The following is a 21,137-nucleotide window of genomic DNA, read 5'->3' on the forward strand; positions in this document are numbered from 1 at the left end:
AACATGTTCTCCCACAGTTCCTAGAAGATGTTTTGTTGAGAATTCGTAAGCTTATGTGGTTTCAACATGACAGGGCACCGGTACACCTAGCACTCGATGTCACGAACCACATTGAAGTTCGCTTTGCAAGACAATGGATTGGTCTCGGTGGAGGGCCTGTTTCATGGCCAGCTCGGTCACAAGTAATGACAGAAATGAACTACTTGTAAACGAAATCAACAAATGGGGACCTATGAAATAATTTCTGAACAAGAAAATTATCTACAATTTGAAATTTTTAATTTTTAAATGCTCCAAAATGCGTTTATTTAATATATGAAGTCCAAAGAGAGTTGCTTCTTCATTATAACATTAAAAAGTAAGCTTACTTTAAATCAGTCAGATAATCTTATAAATTTTACTTTTGTTTCCTATGCCATGAGCAACTAACCAAAACACTTCCGACATAAATAAAAAGTCTAGTTTCCAGACCTCTGTTGAGCCATAAGTGATTTTAGGCAAATTCATTATTCTATTTTACCTTAATGGTTTTGCATAAATATATTATCCACGAAAAAGTTCGCACGCACTGTTTCCAACAACAATTGGTGGTATACTGTGTTTGTGACTACCTGCACAGTAAATTTAAAAACACTCTTTAAGCGATAAATCTAATAGGTGTCATACCCACTTTTGTCCTAGTGCGACATTCATGTGTTATACATTATATGTATTCGCAATTGCGAATACAGCTGTAGAGTGCATGCATGTCGAAAGGAACTTTGCATCGCAATTCAGAATAATACAGGCACTGCAATATCGTATTCATATGTCCCATCGGAATAAACTCATTCTGAAAACGTATAAGAATGTCTTCTGCTCCAGCTACCTTCATATTGTTCCGATAGCTTGTTAAAATTTTGCACCACGCTGAGTATTGCTTTAACTACTGCCTTATTTCAATTTCCCTATCCCACAAAGAACAAATACCAGGGCGTATTGATTTAGGGGGCACTAAAAAACAACATGTCTTTAGGAATTACACGGTAATGTGACTAAGGTCTGAGGAGCTCTTTCTTGCATTCATCACTGTGGTAGAAAGAGAGCCATATAGTACTATTGGTTCAGAGACGATGAGATTACTCAACTTCTCAATTGGAAAGGGCTTTTTTTGTTCAGTAAACTGAAAATTCTTCATGATGTAAATGCTCTATCTCAATTGTATCTGTTTTAAAACAAACAGCTATGTGACTGTGTATGGGATGTAGTGTTGTGTTTATATTACCAATGGGAGGAATACGAGAGAGAAATCCGTTGTCACAACATGTACTGCTCTTCGCGAATAGCACATATATTAACGTCCTGACCAGACGGACGAATCACTCACAACGGTGTCTACTGGCTTCAGTTCACAAGGCGTTTTGAATATAACCTAACAGACGCCACTCTCCTCCCTTGTCGGCCTATTGCTGTGATGAAAATTTCATCCATCACTAGGAGTCAAACCGGCTACTATCAAACAGAATGGACTTGCAATGACATGCTTGTGAGATGGTTTCGACCGTGATAATCACTTAGCTACAAGGAAGCGATGAATTGTTAATTAACTATTGCATATCCTCACCATATGCAATACTCCTTGATAGAGGAAAGCTTCTGTGAACCATGGATGAAGGGCAACAGGCGGATTCCATATTCCTAGATCTCCATAAAGCATCTGACACGGTGCCACACTGCCGAATGTTAAAGAAGGTACAAATATACGTATTAGGTCCCCAGGTATGGGAGTGGTTCGAAGACTTCTTAAGCAACAGATCGCAATACGTTGTCCTCGACGGCGAGTGTTTATCAGAGACACGGGCATCGTCAAGAGTGTCCCGGGAAGTTTGATAGGATCGCTGTTATTTTCTATATACGTAAATGATCTACATCTACATGGATACTCTGCAAATCACATTTAAGTGCCTGGCAGAGGGTTCATCGAACCACCTTCACAATTCTCTATTATTCCTATCTCGTATAGCGCGAGGAAAAAATCAACACCTATATCTTTCCGTGCGAGCTCTGATTTCCCTTATTTTATCGTGGTGATCGTTCCACACTATGTAGGTCGGTGTTAACAAAATATTTTCGCATTCGGAGGAGAAAGTTGGTGATTGGAATTTCGTGAGAAGATTCCGTCGCAACCAAAAACACCTTTCTTTTAATGATTTCCAGCCCAAATCCTGTATCATTTCTGCAACAGTCTCTCCCATATTTCGCGATAATACAAAACGTGCTGCCTTTCTTTGAACTTATTCGATGTACTCCGTCAGCCCTACCTGGTAAGGATCCCACACCGCGTAGCAGTAATCTAAAGTCCGCAGCTCGTGGTCGTGCTGTAGCGTTCTCGCTTCCCGCGCCCGGGTTCCCGGGTTCGATTCCCGGCGGGGTCAGGAATTTTCTCTGCCTCGTGATGACTGGGTGTTGTGTGGTGTCATTAGGTTAGTTAGGTTTAAGTAGTTTTAAGTTCTAGGGGACTGATGAGCATAGATGTTAAGTCCCATAGTGCTCAGAGCCATTTTTTTTTTTTTAGTATTCTAAAAGAGGACGGACAAGCCTAGTGCAGGCAGTCTCCTTAGTAGGTCTGTTACATTTTCTAAGTGTCCTGCCAATAAAAGGCATCCTATGTGTTCCTTCCAATTTAAGTTGCTTGTAATTGTAATACCTAAGTATTTAGTCGAATTTACAACTTTTAGATTAGACTGATTTATCGTGTAACCGAAGTTTAACAAGTTCCTTTTAGCACTTATGTGGATGACCTCACACTTTTAGTTATTTAGGGTAAATTGCCACTTTTCACACCATTCAGAAATTTTTTATGAATCGTTTTGCAGTTTGTTTTGATCTTCTGATGACTTTATTAGTCGATAAACGACAGCATCATCTGCAAACAACCGAAGACGGCTGCTCAGATTGTCACCCAAATCGTTTATATAGATAAGGAACAGCATAGGGTCAATAACACTACCTTAGGGAACGCCTGAAATCATTTCTGTTTTACTCGATCACTTTCCGTCATTTACTACGAACTGTGACCCCTCTGACAGGAAATCGTAAATCCAGTCACATAACTGAGACGATATTCTATAAGTACGCAATTTTACTACGAGCGTGGTACAGTGTCAAAAGCCTTTCGGAAATCCAGGGATACGGAATCGATCTGAAATCTCTTGTCAATAGCACTCAGCAATTCATGTGAATAAAGAGCTAGTTGTGTTTCACAGGAACGATGTTTTCTAAACCCATGTTGACTGTGTGTCAATAGGCCGTTTCCTTCGAGGTAATTCGTAATGTTTGACACAATATATGTTGTAAAATCCTGCTGCATATCGACGTTAACGATATGGGCCTGTAATTTAGTGGATTACTCCTACTACCTTCTTGCGAACAAGGTAAGGAGCAGTCTGCGGCTGTTCGCTGCATGGGAAGGTGTCGTCAATGAGTAATTGTAGGAGGATACAAGATGACTTAGGCGAAAGTTCTAGTTGGTGTGATGAATGGCCCCTATCTCTAAATGTAGATAAATGTAAGTTAATGTGGATGAATAGAAAAACAAACCCATAATGTTCGAATACAGTATTAGTAATGTGCTGCTTGACATAGTCATGTCGATGAAATATCTGGGCGTAGCGTTGCAAAGCGACATGAGATGGAATGACCATGTAAGAACTGTAGTAATGAAGATGAATAGTCAACTTCTGTTCATTGGGAGAACTTAGGGAAAGTATGGTTCATCTGTAAAGGAGACTGTATATAGGACACTAGTGCGGCTCATTGCTGAGTCCTGTTCGAGTGTTTGGGATCTGCACCAGGCAGTATTAAAGGAATACATCGACGTAATTCAGAGGCGGGCTACTAGATTTGTTACCGGCAGGTTCGAACAACACGCAGTTATTACGGACATGCTTCGGGAATTCAAATGGGAATTACTGGTGGGAAGGGGTCTTTCTTTTTCTACATCTACGTCTACATTTATACTCCGCAAGCCACCCAACGGTATGTGGCGGAGGAGTACTACTGAGAAAATTTAGGTTACCGACATTTGAGGCTGACTGCAGAACGATTCTGCTGCCGCAACGTACATTTCGCGCAAGGACCATGAAGATAAAAGATATCAGGGTTCGTGCTGAGGCATATAGAGAGTCGTTTCTCCCTCGCTTTATTTGCGAGTAGAACTGAAAAGGAAGTCACTAGTAGTGGTACAAGGTACCGTCCGCCACGCACCATATGTTGGCTTGCAGAGTATGTACGTATGAAGATGTAGATGATAAGACTTTTACGTTCCGTGAAAGTTTAATACAGTGTTCCATTTAAAATCAGTACTCATGAAGAACCATCTGACATGAAGAATACATGCACGTAAAGTACACTGTCAAATTTTTTTTACTCTGATATACAACAATCTGAATATAGGCCGATCTTCAATATGTTTGTGTACACAATTGACAGAAAATTAATAACATTACGACGTCATTCAATAAGATAATACAATCGCCCAAACTTGCTACTCTCATCAAAGCAACATTTGGCAAGAAAGAGCTTGTCAGCAACGATACTGACTTCATCGATCAGCAGTCCTAAGATAAATATAGTTTTAATTCAGGAGCATTTGCAAAGGCCAAGACTGCTGTGAATTTAATCAAAACTAACAGTGAAAGTGCAGAACAAGAATGTAGACGTGTTCCCATAAAAATGAGCTTATGTGCTCAATTGTGGTAGGATACTCACGGCAGAAAGGTTAGAGTTAATAGAGTTAACTGTCTTTGGACGTCATGAGACTAATATTGAGAGAACTAATTCATTTAGAGAAGAATCAGTCATGTCCTGTTTGTAGTAACCATTCCTACATGTCAGATGAAAGCAGTTACAACATTACTTATGCATGATTATGGAAATTCCATAGACAAAAGTGAGCGTCAACCACAAGATACGCAGGGTATTAGGGATATAATCCAGATATTTTCATCTTTGGTATCTTAATGTGTACCCACTTCATGGGGTTAGTTGTTTCTGTCTCTGACAGTCAGCCCACAAGCACGTCATATTATTTACTATGTGATGTTTTCAGCCCCGTCATAACTGCATCACTAAGTGGACTATACCTGTCAGTATAGGCTACAAGTTTTGCGTCCGCTTGTCCATACTACAACACATGACCTGCTGCCCAGGGAAAATAACCATTAATGGATTGTTCTTGCCACATGTAGTTGGAGGAATTAATCAACCTAAAAACATAGTACAATTACTAGTCTGAAAATGAAGTGAATACTGATGTAATGTTGTTCAGCATACTGTTCTCTGTCACAAATAAAATATATCTGCACTTACACACATAACACACTATGTGCAGCACTACTGTTTACTGGAAACATTACACTATTTGGTGGAATGTCGTATATTATCTGATTATACTAAGCGTTACCTTTTAGGCAAAATTTGATGGCTAACTTTTTTTCTTAAGAAATTATGATGTTTCTCAGACACATATCAAAAAAAGTTTTGCATCACCTCGGTTCCGAGAGTTCCGGAACCTGTACAGAAAATTGGAATAGAGATCAACATAAACATCAGAATGTATCAGCATACCACGTGAAAATCTTTCTTACAAGAAATTTTCAGAATGTCCTCTTGGATACGCCTGCTTAAATCGTAATACTTAAGTTCATCTCCAGTGCTGCCAAACCATATGCAATACTCCAGGGATATATCAGCGTATCAGAGATTCAAAGCGACGGTGGATTAAAGCATGTATCAGTGCTAACGGTTCCTTAACAGAGATTAATTTAACAGTTACGCGTACAATGGAATGAGTGAAGTTAATAACTCAGTGAGTATTTGACGTTCTCAGCCGTCAATATTCTCAAAAAAATGGTTCAAATGGCTCTGAGCACTATGGGACTTAACTTCTAAGGTTATCAGTCCCCTAGAACTTAGATCTACTTAAACCTAACTAACCTAAGGACATCACACACAGCCATGCCCGAGGCAGGATTCGAACCTGCGATCGTAGAGGTAGCGCGGTTCCAGACTGTAGCGCCTAGAACCGCTCGGCCATCGCGGCCAGCGATATTCTCATACACAGGACAGAGAGTTGCATGCATCCGGACAATCCTCCTTTAGAGCTGTAGAGTACACATCCACAAGGCATGAAGGAACACATACGCAACTCCACGGTGCCCTTCCCATAAAGAGTTTCATGTTCCTGGGTGTTGTCCACGATTAGTGTACTATGAAGAGTTGTAGAAAGTCCATATGTAATATATTTTCCTATTCTGCATGTGGGGAAAGTATCATGAGCGTTCAGCCATACTTGTTCTGTTAAGGAGTCTCTCTATATGAAAATTTATAATTGTTAGCAGAATTATTACATCTAACCCCACAGTTTGGACGCTATTGCTCTCTTACTTTAAAACGAAGTTAGCCCGTAAAGAGTTTTGTGTATGCATTTTTGTATCGTGCAATGGCTGAACCATTAAGCTGGCGCGTCTCTGTTTATTTAATGCGCGACGGCATACTTGCCATTTCACGGCACTGGGAATCAGAAAATGTGAAAGAATTTCGATCATCAAACAGTTATCAGCATTTCTTCATTCTGTTAACTTCTAATGTTCATCTAGTAGAGAAATAACTTTGGTCAAAGTACAGAGGTTTACAGAAATCAACCAAGTATAGTAGATCGTAAGTACTTTAGGTATTTTTCCGTAAAGAACAAATGCTTGAGGGCATAAAATTGCTCAGCATGTATCTCGTCAGTCCAAAAAATTTCGAGACTGGATTAATAAAAACTAGAGAAAAGTTAAGATAGTGTTTTTAATGCTTCAGATGTTCTACATAGTTTTCAATCTACACATCTACACCCCCCCCCCCCCCTCACTCATTCATCTCTCCCCCCCCCCCCCCCCCCCCCCCCCATTTGAATACAACTCACAGGACTTCGATACAGCCACGTGAAGCTATCAGAAAAAACCTTGATGTTGTCCAACTTGCGCGTCACATTGGCTTGAATGTCGGTTATGTCGCAAGGTGTTGACTCTTCACGTGAATTTCTCCACTTTGCTGTTTTGTGGTAAGTTCGTATTTATAACAACCAATATTGTAATCCGTGATGATTTTTTCTGGAAAAGAACTGTCCGCATTATCCTTTTCATTCAAGTCGCGGCAGGCGTCCACGCATCATCGTTTTTTGTTTTTTGTTCGGGATTTTCTCTTCTTCAAAACATTATGGAGAATCTCGTCGATACTCGATTTAGAGACGTCGTTCCATAACGATTTATGACGAAATAATGTTGACACACTACGACTGCACGTCCACTACATTACACTGTCTGCTCACAACTGAATAGGTGGAATACACTTGTTTACAGTTGCCCGTTCAAGCTGCCACCGTAGTCACTGCGCTTCCGTCTCTTACATGCCAGGAATAAAGCTTTTTGCATAGACGATGTAATTTCACACATAAAATGTAGAGAAATGGATCTATACAAACTTAGATTTCATCGAAGTGACATGTGTCCTTCAGTTACTGAGCTAGTTCTCCATTTGTAATGATCTAGATTTAATGAGACGCTAAACACCAACTGTAAAGAAAGGAAAAGTTCTACAAACAGTTACCAAAAAATAGGAGTAAGGAGGAAATGACAGAGGTACTAAGTACTCTACACCAGACATCGTAGGGTGGCTTGCGAAGTAAAGACGTAGATGACTATGAAAGGAGGTTTCCTAACTGTATTACCATAGTGTCATTTCATTTACATCTGTGACTCGGGGATTTGGGGCGGAAATTATGCCAGATTACCATATGTCTGAATGAGAATGGAATCTGCCTAACTCACTTCAGAGGCTGGCCATCATCTGGTACTGTTTCAGGCGTACAACCTTAACGGCATATCATCATGTATTCGCTGTCCTGGATGTCAATGTGTTCGAAGCGTGTGTCTTATATTTGAGAATTTAAGGCACTCATAACGGACATTATTAACGTCTCGTGTTATAGTAAGAGTAATGTAGATTAACATACGTACTTTCTAATAGAGGAAGTGCATTTCGTGGATGAAACTGTCAACACTCTAACAACTACCTTCTCTTACACTATGCTAAATCGAATGTAAATGCTGAAAATTCCCTAGACGTTGTCCCTGGAACTTAATGCCATGACAAGTCTATAACTATATTGTTTTCCATTTTCCACTGCATCCCTTCTGGCACCGATGATCTCAGTGGCTAGCTGCTCATTTGCGGAAGCTATAACAGTGTCCTATCTTCCATGATTGTGTATTGTAAGATCTGATCATGCATATAGTTGAAACTCTGCTGAAAGTATCACGAAGCGCCCTCGGCATTTGTACGTTACTGTGTAAAGTTTAACAAGTATTTTTTGTGAGCTTGACACTACTATATTTTCAGTCACACAAATTCTTAGTTTGAAACTCTACTATACAAATCGTCTTTTACGTGGGCAGCATTAAAGTCACGAAGGGAGAAGGAAAAGAAATAGAAAAAACAAACAGATTTGTTGATGATCTAATTCTGTCAGACAAAGCATACAATCAATCGGGGTAACTGTGTACTACTTTTTACCATTTTTTGAAAATATTGGACGCAAAATAAATTATACATCGCAACCGACAATGTAACGTTTCTCATCTATAGTTACTGAGTGCTTGTAAAAGTGGAACTGTATGCTAACTATGCCCTATTAGAGTAAAATTTCAATTTTAATTTTATTGCTGGCACAAAGTTACACTGTCATTCTAGTTAACCTTAGATCAGTCTTTAAAAAAAAAGCTTTCTCCTAAATCTAATGTTCTGGGTAAGTTTAGATCGTGCCAGAATGATATCAGGTGTTAATAAGGAGTAAAAACAAACAGTGTTAGTTCACTACTACAGATTTACGTGGGAATATCAAGATATTTGTATCGACCTGGAATTGTTCAACTTAAATCATTGTCGCCTGAAGCACTCTTCACAGCTAACGCAAGTAAAGGATAACCACAAGCTTAAGACCTTGTTGGAAGTTTGAAAGACAGTTGAAATACTAAGAAGAAACCACAGAGATAATAAAATTGTTACTTTTAACACAAAATAAAGCAAGTAGGTGGAGCATCAGCCACATGAAATAAAAGTGGTAAGTGGTACAAAGATACCCTGTTTGGTAAAAAGTTACCCTGATTGACTGTAGGACTTAGAAGAGCAGCTGAACGAAATGGATAGTGTCTTTAAAAGAGGTTGTGAGATGAAAATCAACGAAACCAACACAAGGATAATGGCATGTATTCGAATTAACTGAAGCGATGTTGAAGGAATTAGATTACGAAACGAGACACTAAACGTAGAGCATGAGTTTTGCTGTTGGGCAATAAAATAATTGACGATGTCCGAAGCAGAGCATATAAAAAGCAGACTGGCTATAGGAAGAGCAGCATTTCTGAAAAAGAGGAATTTGTTATCATCTAATATAAATTTATGTGTAAGGAAGACTCTTCTGAAGGTATTTGGCTCGAGTGTAGCCTTGTGTAGAATTGCATTGTTATTGTTAATAAGTAGTTCAGACAAGAACAGAACAGAAGCTTTTAAAATGTGGTGCTGCAGAAGAATACTAAAGATTACATGGATAAATCGAGTAACTAAGGAGGAGATACTGAAAAGAATTGTAGAAAAAAGAAATTAATGGCACAACTTGACTAACGGAAGGAATCGGTTGATAGGACACGACGTGAGGCATCAAGGAATTGTCTGTTTGGTAATGAAGGGTTTTAAATTGTCGAGAGAAACAAGGATTGAATGCTGTAAGCAGGTTCAAATGAAAGTAGGTTGCATCAGTTATGCAGAGACGAAGAAACTTGCGCATGATAGAGCTTCATGAAACTAGACTTCAGACGGAGGGCCACAACAGCAAGAACAACATTGCTTCTAGTGTTTCTACTTATCTTATAATTGTTTCTAAAGATTAGATCCTATATTAGTTGCAAAACATCTCTTAACATTCCTGTCGTAATGAATGTGACGGAAATTGTGTGTAATGCCTGACTGGATATAAGATATGGGCTGATGGCCCTTATCTTGTCAAGATAAATACATAATTTCAGTTTCTAAAAATTGTCTTCAACGCTATGAGTTTCTGCGCCATCGAAGTGTGGCCTCTATACAGCAGCGCAATTTGAATTTTCGAAAGGTTTCTCTTACGAATACTTTCTTTTCTTGAAGTATTTCATAAAAACAGCATTACTTTTAAAACTGAAGCTCTTCTCACTTCATTATGAAGTCCATAACTCCATACCTTTACTCTTGAGAGGACACTGTAGTCGTGTCAACCATATTTACACATTCCATGTATATAGGGTGTTTGAGAATCACGTTTTAAAAAATTTGGAATAGGTTCTTTACACCAAAACAAGAAATAGAAGTCCAGCAAAAATGGGCTATAAAATGCAACCCTTAAGAGCTATGAGCATTTGTTCATTGCCGATGCTGTGCAACACATCCCTTCCACCGCAAGCTCTATGGTTTCCATATTTTGGGAGAAGGTAGTATTGACCGAAACAAGAAATAAATGCTCACTAAACATGGGCTCTAAGGTGCATCCCTTAAGTGCTATGAGCACTTGTTCAGTGGAAGGGACGTGGTTCACAGAAGCGTAGATGAACAAATTCTCATAGCTCTGTATGCGGAGCAAGGAGGACATGAAAAGAACACTAGCACTGACCAAGAGAAGTCTGCCAGTGTCAAACATGGGTTTTAATTTGAGGAAGAAATTTCTGGGAATGTACGTTTGGAGCACAACATTACATGACAGTGAGACATGGACTATGGGAAAACCGGAACAAAAGAGAATAGAAGCATTTGAGATGTGGTGCTACAGAAGAATGTTGAAAATTAGGTGGAATGATAAGGTAAGGAATGAGGTGGTTCTTAGCAGAATCGTCGTAGAAAGGATTATATCGACAACACTGACAAGAAGAAGGGACAGGATGGTAGGACATCTGTTAAGACATCAGGGAATTACTTTCATGTTACTAGAGATTGCTGCAGAGGGTGGAAAATGTAGAGGAAGACAGACATTGAAATATATGCAGTAAATGATTAGGGTTGCAAGTGCTACCCTGAAATGAAAAGGTTGGTCCAGGAGAATAATTCGTGGCATGCTGCATCAAAACAGTGAGAAGACTGATGACTAAAAACAAATTGTTATTTCATCCCCCTTGCCCCACACGGATGAGGGTGGGATCCCGCTCTTCTGTCAAACGATATTAAAAATGCAAAGCATATACCAGCTCTTTACATGGTGTTAAAAAAACTGAATATTTTCTCAAATATGTATGGTAAGTTGCGGCGGTTCAACGGTAAAAGACTGATTTTGTAGTTCTTTAAAATATTTACACAGAGAAGAATGAAGTGATAAGTAGATGTATATTGCCATGGGCAAGGGTAATGGATACGTAAAGACTGATGACTAAAAACAAATTGTTATTTCATCCCCCTTGCCCCACACGGATGAGGGTGGGTGGTTGAGGGATGAAAACGAAAACGCATAAACATGAATTCACTTCAGATATTAAAACAAAGTTACTGTAATAATTGCTATCGAATTGGTGTCATCTGCACACATGATTCGTACTGTGCGTCCACCAAGTGCGACATTTAACAACTAACGATCTACGAATATGCTGTGTGTTGCTACTAAACCCGTAATTAAATATCGTAACAAAATAAAAATTACGTAATAATGCGTCTCAGACACTGCATATACGACTTTTGACAGTATCACTGAGCGCGTTCGAAAAACTTAAGTTGTCGAACGTCACACTTGGTAGACAGAGAATTGGAAGAATGATGTGAGCAGATGACACGAAGTCGATAGTAATTATCATAATAAGTAAGACTTCATGAATACCGTGAGCAGATTCATGTTTAGACGCCTGGTTTGACTTAATGTTTTCGTTTCACTGAAGTGGTACGTTCTTTTACATAAATGACGAAGACCCCTGTCATATAGAACCTCATCCCTCACACACTCTCAAATCCGTCAGCCAGACATCCACTCAATAAAACCCTGTACATCCCATAATATCTTTAGTCCAGACTTATACGTGGGACGTGTAAATTGATTGACACGAGGACCGTATCCTCTTAAAAGGAACGATACGCGCCGACGCACAAGAACTGCTGCAGTTTTAAAAACAATTTTGATTTTATAAAACATTTTACATAAATGAAGACTCCTGTCATACAAAACTTCATCCCTCACACATTCTCAAATTCGTCAGACAGATATCCACTCAATAATACCCTGTTCTTGTTGTTGTTGTTGTCTTCAGTCCTGAGACTGGTTTGATGCAGCTCTCGATGCTACTCTATCCTGTGCAAGCTTCTTCGTCTCCCAGTACCTACTGCAGCGTACATCCTTCTGAATCTGCTTAGTGTGTTCATCTCTTGGTCTCTCTCTACCATTTTTACCCTCCACGCTGCCCTCCAGTACTAAATTGGTGATCCCTCGATGCCTCAGAACATGTCCTACCAACCGATCCCTTCTTCTAGTCAAGTTGTGCCACAAACTCCTCTTCTCCCCAATTCTATTCAATCTTCCTCATTAGTTATGTGTTCTACCCATCTAATCTTCAGCATTCTTCTGTAGCACCACATTTCAAAAGCTTCTATTCTATTCTTGTCTAAACTATTTATCGTCCACGTTTCACTTCCATACATGGCTATACTCCATACAAATACTTTCAGAAACGACTTCCTAACACTAAAATCAATACCCGATGTTAACAAATATCTCTTCTTCAGAAACGCTTTCCTTGCCATTGCCAGTCTACATTTTATATCCTCTCTACTTCGATCATCATAAGTTATTTTGCTCCTTTACTGCTTTAAGTGTCTCATTTCCTAATCTAATTCCCTCAACATCACCCAACGTAATTCGACTACATTCCATTATCCTACACATCCCATATATTTACTCCAAACTTCTACGTGGGACGTGTAAATTGATTGACACGAGGACAGTATCCTCTTAAGACGAACGATACGCGCCGACGCACAAGAGCTGCTACAGTTTTAAAAACAATTTTGGTTTTATAAAACATGTTAAGAAAAGAATGTATTCTTACAGTAAAATTGGTCTATAAGCATATTATGCAGTTATAATTTTCACTGATCACTGACACTCGACTGACGTGGCCTCGAGCAAAATGAATCCAAAGCCAAGGATAGGTCGTTTCGATCAAACGTCACGAATGATCCGCCGCTCGGTGAACGAAACGGCCGAGAGGCATGCAGCCTCAGCGGCAGCGGCAGAAGAGGAGGAAGAAGAAGAAAGTGCGCGGCCAGACGAAAGGAAACCCGCCCCTCCACGCGCGCATCCCCACTGTCCCACTTGGCGCGGACGAAAGTCAGGGCGCGCCGCGCGCCGCAATGTCGCGCTAGGCCGCAGCCATGCCGCAGACCCGCCGCGCTGCGCTCCCTCTGCTGGCGCTGCTCGCCGCCGCCACGGCCGCCTCCGGCCTGCGCTTCCCGGACGCCGCCTCCGGGAACAGCCTCCGCCGGGAGATGGACGGCGACGCCAACGGCGTCGTCACGTCCGTCGGCGACGGCGGCCGCAGCCTCAGCGTCGAGGATTCCGAGCCCGTCAACTTCGCGGAGCCGGAGGACGAGGGGCGCTCGTCGGCGGCGGCGGCGGCGACGTCGTTCGCCGGGCTGAGCAGGCGGCAGCAGGAGGAGCTGCTGGTGCGCGCGCTCTGGAGCCGCGCCGGCAATGCCTCCGCCTCGCAGGCCGTCACTGCGGACGACCCGCGCGGCTTCCAGGACGGCCTCGCCGACATGCTCGGCAAGAGTGAGTAGTAGCCAGAGCTATTTCTGTTCTTCCCGACAAACTCACCGGAAAAGGACACTCCTGGCCCAGCTCCCGAACTACCCTTTAAATGGGAGTTTGCAAAGGACGTGGCGTGAGTCGTGCTTGGGTAACTCCGTTGGTAGAGCACTTTCCCGCGAAAGGCAAAGGTCCCGAGTTCGAGTCTCGGTCCGGCAAACAGTTTTAATCTGCCAGGAAGTTTCATATCGGCGCACACTCCACTGCAGAGTGAAAATCTCATTCTGGAAACATCCCCCCGGGCTGTGGCTAAGCCATGTCTCCGCAAATTCCTTTCTTTCAGGAGTGCTAGTTCTGCAAGGTTCGCAGGAGAGCTTCTCTAAAGTTTGGAAGGCAGGCGACGAGGTACTGGCGGAAGTAAAGTTGTGAGGACGGCGCGTGAGTCGTGTTTGGTTTCTCAGTTGGTAGAGCACTTTCCCGCGAAAGGCAAGGGTCCCGAGTTCGAGTCACGGTCCGGCACGCAGTTCTAATCTGCCAGGAAGTTTCGTATCGGCGCACACTCCGCTGCAGAGTGAAAATCTCATTCTGGAAACATCCTCCAGGCAGTGGCTGAGCCATGTCTCCGCAAGTTCTTTTCTTTCAGGAGTGATAGTTCTGCAAGGTTCGCAGGAGAGCTTCTGTAAAGTTTGGAAGGTAGGAGACGAGGTACTGGCAGAAGTAAAGCTGTGAGGACGGGGCGTCAGTCATGCTTGGGTAGCTCAGTTGGTAGAGCACTTGCCCGCGAAAGGCAAAGGTCCCGAGTTCGAGTCTCGGTGCTGCACACAGTTTTAATCTGCCAGGAAGTTTCAAGGAAGATTACTGTTCAACATCCCACAGACGACCAGGTCGTTAGAGACGAGGCACAAGCCCGGATTACTGTCCACCTGGGCAGCTGCGGTGAGCACAGCGAATTGCTACCCGAAGAGGCCCGGATTCGATTCCCGGCCGGGTTGGAAGTTTTCTCAGCTCGGAGACTGTGCATTCTATTGTCCTTACATTGTCACACTTGACATTCCACTACTGAGGTGGCTGTATGGTCACATCCCGAAAGCCAGTACATAAAAAAAGGACTAGGGAGAGATGGGGAAGGAAATCGGCTGTGTCATTTCAAAGGAACCTTACCAGCATTTGCCTTAAGGGGGGTAGGGCGTCAAACGGACCGACTTGGAGCAGGAGAGGCACCACAGGACATTTTAATTTCCACTGTGTATACTTTTACAAAAAAATTCATAAAACTTTGTCAGCATGACCAGGAAGGAATCGGAGTTCACACTCATAGCAGTGGAAGTTCGAAAACATAACGAATTAATTTTTTTTACATGTGAAACTTCAACCTTTTTTTCACTTACTAATGGCAGTATTTGTTGCTATAGGTACACTTTTCTTCATAAGTAAGAGAGATTCTTCAATGAATTGTGCACAGCTTACAAATCATATTTAAAGGTGTATGAAGCTCTAGAATTTTCGAAATCTATTTAAAAAATCTGGTAAAAATTGAGGTAATTAACTATAAAATTTGTGTTTTTCCTACACATGAGGTTTAAAATATAACAGTTCATTCGTTTTTTCATAAATTAAATAAATTCTAGAGTTTCATACACCTGTGAGTATGATATGTATGATGTGCAAATTTCATCGAAGAATCTCTCTAACTTATGATGAAAAGTGTACCTATAGCAGCAAATGCAGTCATTAGTACGTGAAAAAATGATGAAATTTCTCACGTAAAAAAAATTATTTTGTTATGTTTTCGAACTTCCACTGTAATGAGTGTGAATCCTGAATACTTTCTGGTGATGCTGACAAAGTTTTATGAATTTATTTGTAAAAGTATAGGCACTGGAAATTAAAATGTCCTGTGATGCCTCTCCTGCTCCAAGTCGTCCCGTTTGACGTCCTACCCCCCGTAAGCGATTTAAGGAAATCAAGAAGAACCTAAGTCTGGGTGGCTGGACGGGGGTTGAACTGTCGTTCTCCCCGGCGACATTATTAAAAAAATATTTCTCGATTTTCTTACCGCATCAGACCTGTCTGTATACTCAGACCTACATGCACATTCATACTTCGCAAGTCACTGTAAAATCCATGGTAGAGTGTATTTCCCAATGTACCACTTACTAAGGGTTCTTCCCAATCCATTCACAAATGGAACGTAGAAGAATGATAGCTTAAATCCCTTTCTGCACGCTGTAGTTAGTCTGTGGGGGCAATGTGTAGAGTGTTGTAATATATTCATATATTCTCACTTAATGCTGATTTTTTAAACTTTTTGCCGGACGGTGTGGCCGAGCTGTTCTAGGCGCTTCAGTCTGGAACCGCGCGACCGCTACGATCGCAGGTTCGAATCCTGCCTCTGGCATGGATGTGTGTGTTGTCCTTAGGTTAGTTAGGTTTAAGTAGTTCTAAGTTCTAGGGGACTGATGACCACAGCAGTTAAGTCCCATAGTGCTCAGAGCAGTTCGAACCATTTTTTTAAACTTTTTAAGCAGGCTTTCGTGAGATAGTTTTCGTCTATCTTCAAGTGTGTGACATTTGAGTCTTTTTAGCACCTCTGTGGCAATCTCCCATGTACCAAAGAAATCTTTGACCATGTATGCTGCCCCTCTTTGTATATGTTCACTATCCCCCGACAGTTATATAAGGTGCAAAGGGAATGAGAGTTAAGATATTATATATAATATCTTAATATGAACCGACGTAATTGTGTTGGTTTTTTATTTTTTTTACTGTGTGTTGAATAGTCTTCCCACAGACACGTCACAAACTTTACGACAGTGATGTTTTCTGCATGGCCGTGCCTCAGCCACGAAGTGAACAACGCCTGTCCGTACAGACTAACCGTTTTGCGTCCACACATCCACACTTCCAACAGCTGAGCTGGTGCCCAGAGGGAAATAAGCATTAAAGGCTTGCTCTTGCTACATGTTCCCGGACGTATTACCCAACCTGAAAGGATATGACTTGTAATAGCTGTAATTATTGGTCCGAAAAAGACATAAAAACATAATAATATTCGCACTTATGCCCATTACACTCTGTATTTGGTGTGGGTGCGAGACACATAAACAATGTTGTAGTTTAGACCACATTAGGTTTTATCAACAATCTTCTGTCATCTTCTTATCTACGAGGGGGTACTGAAAAGTAATACCTCCGAATTTATTATTCCAGCCTCAATAACGGATGAGATATAAAATGTCATATTACTTGAACGACTTTCCCACTTCGCTGACTGAATTTGCAACACTCTGGCTCTATAGGGCTCCAAATTGTAGCGCATAACGTGGCGGTGTGTAACGTAACTATGCTGAGAGAAACAGTGTCCATAGCATGGTAACGTCAGACCACACACGAGCGCTGCAACATCTGCAGCAACCCGACGACCTGAACTGACTGTCATTGGTCATCCTCCAAACAGTGCCGACTTAGTCCCGTTCAATTTTTATCTGCTTCCAAAACTTAGAGAACATCTTAGAGGACTTCATTTTCATGCCAATAAAGTGGTGCAAGCAGAGGTGAGGCTATAGCTCCGACAACGAAGTCGAACGTGCTACAGTGACGGCATCGACTAACAGGTTTTTCATTGGGAGCAAAGAGTCCATCGCTACGCTGAGTATGTTGAGAAATAAATTTGTAGACATGAAGAATAAAGATCTAGAACGTCAATAAAGTTAGTTTTATTTAAAAAGGTTTCAGAGTTTTCACATTAAAAAAAAATCGGAGGCATTACTTTCCAGCACGCCCTCGTGCGGGAAGGCAAACACAAACGGATGCTTTCTACGTTGCCAGCCGTGTAGCTGTGTTATGAAGAGATCTTTCAGTTCTGACGACGAAGATAGGAAATAAAGCCAGTGTCTTTCTCGCTCCAACAGTCAAGGCGTTGGCCAGGAACGGTTTCCGGAACCCATGGGAAACGTACGAAGGTGACAGGAGTGTGATTTGAGCTACCATGCAGAAATCTGCAGTAAATGACCGACTCTTAGACATGTCACTGTCAAACAGTGACACGTTGTTTATTTGATGTGAGTCTTCCTTTCTGTTTCTGGCAGACATTTTGTTTCAAGACTATGGATATTTCTCCGAGCTCAGCTTCCCTCTGCACTCGCTGAATGACAGACTGCAAGGTCGACCGTAACATGCTCCGACGAATTGCTATTGTGAATTCCGGAAACTTTTCGCATGATATAGAAATATGTGGAAGCCATTTGTCTGCGCAAAGTCTACGTTTTTAGGTGCTTTCTTGTGTCTCTTTGATCCACTGTGTTAGCGACAAGTTGTAGAGGCTACGTCATCTATTTGCTCAGTCCAGCAGGTTTCTGTAGCTCAGAGAGAACCGCAGGTACACGCGGGTGATTGGATTTCACTGCGGGAAGCGACTTTTACACGTGTCATTCAAACCTCGGTGCCTCTGTCATGGGAGATCGCTGACGCCATTATCACACGTAGCTACGTTGTCATATGTCACCTATAGCGCCATGTAAACTCATTATTCAGCTAACTTTCTCGCTACCTAGAAAATTATGAAATCACAATAGTTTTAACATACATTCTTGTGTATGCTGCAAATGAAGAGTCTAGGTAGTGATATTTTTTCAAATACTTATGTCATAAATTTCGTACATGTTTCTTCTTTTACCTTTATTAGTATCATTTAATCTTACTCTGTCCTCTCATTCATACCGTTCATAAGGCGGTTACTGTTGAGTATTCTCAGTGTTTAAGACAGAAAAGCACACAAACTGCCTTTCGTTCCACTGATACATATTTATTAGAAAACAATGTCCTGCTTCTCGTTCGGTAATCTCCCACAGTGTCAGTAATGTGTAAACATTCTAGTCCTTAAAAGCGCATTATATTGATTACAAAGTGTGCAGCTTCCGTTCTGTTTCAATAGTGTCTTTCTCGCTTCAACATTTTACTAAATGTTACGTAAGTAACAGTAGTAAGAAACTCAATCTTCATGATTTTTCACACTTTTAGATGTAATTATTCTAGCATGAAGTGGTAGAGGAATCCATTTATGTTATATTTATATTCGCTTATAAATGTATACAGAGAGTGGTGTCTTAACCACAATTAAGCATTCAGTACCACATAAGAATATCAAACGAATTTAGTTGACTTTCTGGTATGAATGATTTTAGTGCACGTAACGCCCTAGAGGGGTTTCAAGATATAAAGTCATCGTTGAAAGGTCCTCCACAAGTAAGGAAGGCTCTGTACCGCTTGTTACAGGTAGTGTGAAGTAGCATTTTACTGTATTCGGAACTACTACCTTAACTGTTTCCTTCTGGAGACGTTTTTAGTGGCACCTCACGTCCAACATGGACCATGGTATCTAAGATTAGTGGTATTTGTACTATTTGATTTAGAGAAACGCAGGGACACTCTCACTCGGCGTTGTTCCAAATTGTTCCCTACTTTGGCGCTTGTGATATATCCTTTAACTATTGGCTGCCATCCTACCAGTTGCTGCGGAGAACGTGTAGGCCTCACCACAGTCAAGGCTGCACGTGCTACTGGAAATGACTCGATTAAGACATTTTTCTGCTGACAAACGACGGCAAATGACTTCAGAAACTATTCAACTATCGGTACGATACGGTCTGATGTTTATACAAATATTAAAATTGGCATCATATTGGTATGGGTACCTACCCTAAACCCGACTCAGAATATTATGCAAAGCCGTGAGTTTGTATAAAAAAGTAAACAAAATAAATGGTCCCTGGGCGCTTCACACTTTATTTGTTGTAATATTGGCCCTCTGTTACTTGCGACTGTAACAACTTGAAGAAAAGGAATGGTCACAGAACAGATTTTCTGCTTGTTGTTATATTAATATGGCAATTATTTAGTGATATAGCTCACTGTACAGTATTCCAGATCTTTAAAGGAATATGCTGATGTAACCCAGATCATGAGTTGGGAGCCTGAAATATTCATCTCATATTTTAACGTAATAGTCGAGTAAAGAGCAGAATTTATTTTACGAGAAATGTGTTTTCCGTTACCTGTACTATAATGGAACAGTTTGATTTTGTTGAAGTATGCTTATTGCTGCTGCTATTCCCCACTCAGTATCGGATGACATAATTATTGACAACAAATGAATCCTTCAAATTACTGCTCCCGCTCGTCCTGCTTTCACGGTAATGCCTCCCAGGCGGAGCAGTAACTCCAGAAAACTGCAGAGCAGTGCTGTTACGATACGTTAGACTTTAAAAATCCACATTTTATTGCCTTTTTCTGATTTGTCAGTTTGGCGGTGTGCTTCAACTGACTGTGCGTCTTTCGTTTTAGTCGTATTATCACTGACCCTTGGTACTCCAACTGCTTTATTGAGCAGTTTCAGTCATAAGTCAGCATCGATTCCTTATCTCGGTTCCAAACAGAAAGTTATTGCTTCACTACAATGGGCTAAAATGTTAAAAATGTGTAGGACTCTGATGATTTAAGTTTTAGATCGGTTTTGTACACTTTTTCTGCGCACGGAAAACTTCTATTCCAAACCGAAATACCAGAATTCTATCTCTACCATAGGGAAAAGGAATTAGTTGTTTTCTCCTACCGTTCATACAAGCAATACGAAAATTTTGTTATTTAAAATGGTGTCACCTTGCATGAAACACAAATCGTTTGGGCACGAATATCAGTAGACTAGCCGTCGTAAATGACGAGAAACTAAAAATAATTGCAGTCAATAAAAAAGAATAAAAATTTTCTGTTTAAATCTTACATATGTTTGAATTAGTATAACGGAGAGGCCATTTCCAGACGAAGGAACTGAACCAGACAGCAGTTTTCAGAGGCAATATTAGCTTATTAACGTACATAAATAGAACTCAATTTGATTCCAAGGTGGATAACTGAACTTGATCAAGTTATTAGGGATAAAATCGTCAAAAAGACGTCGTACATCGTTAAAATCGTGATCGGCGAGCAGTTTCAGTTCTCGCTGGTATATCCTGAAGAGAAGATACCAGACTGTTGTACTCTTTCAAAAACTGCCCGACTATGCATTCTTCCCGCGACCTAATATTGTCTTTTTAGAGAATGAAAACACCTCCTCATAGCTATGTGAATCATCACAAAATACTATCCAGGACGTCAGGCTCATTTCTTTGAACCTCAACACTCCACATTCCAGAACTCAGAGCACTGCATAGAAGAACGCATGCTCCTCACTTTCAGCTGTAACGAGCAGAGGGTTACATGACCTTAATTCCACACAGATCAGTGTCTGTTGAGAATCACAGCGATTCAGGTT

At 41.0% G+C, this 21,137-nt stretch overlaps 1 protein-coding gene across 2 annotated transcripts in view; it reads left to right on the forward strand.

The window, feature by feature from the left end:
• Positions 1 to 21,137, forward strand: part of LOC126299069 (serine proteinase stubble-like) — a 318,959-nt gene that overhangs the window by 150,646 nt on the left and 147,176 nt on the right. Inside the window, exon 1 of one of the 2 annotated variants that reach the window (XM_049990737.1) lies at positions 13,392 to 13,852. The exons of the other annotated variant lie outside the window; for it this stretch is intronic. Within the exon in view, the coding sequence (XP_049846694.1) occupies positions 13,456 to 13,852 (397 nt within the window). The 5' untranslated portion in view covers positions 13,392 to 13,455. Of the gene's footprint in view, positions 1 to 13,391; positions 13,853 to 21,137 lie in introns of those variants that run through there. 2 annotated transcript variants of the gene reach the window in all.

Source organism: Schistocerca gregaria, chromosome X (assembly GCF_023897955.1).
Source record: "Schistocerca gregaria isolate iqSchGreg1 chromosome X, iqSchGreg1.2, whole genome shotgun sequence".
Classification (NCBI taxonomy): Eukaryota; Metazoa; Arthropoda; class Insecta; order Orthoptera; family Acrididae; genus Schistocerca; species Schistocerca gregaria.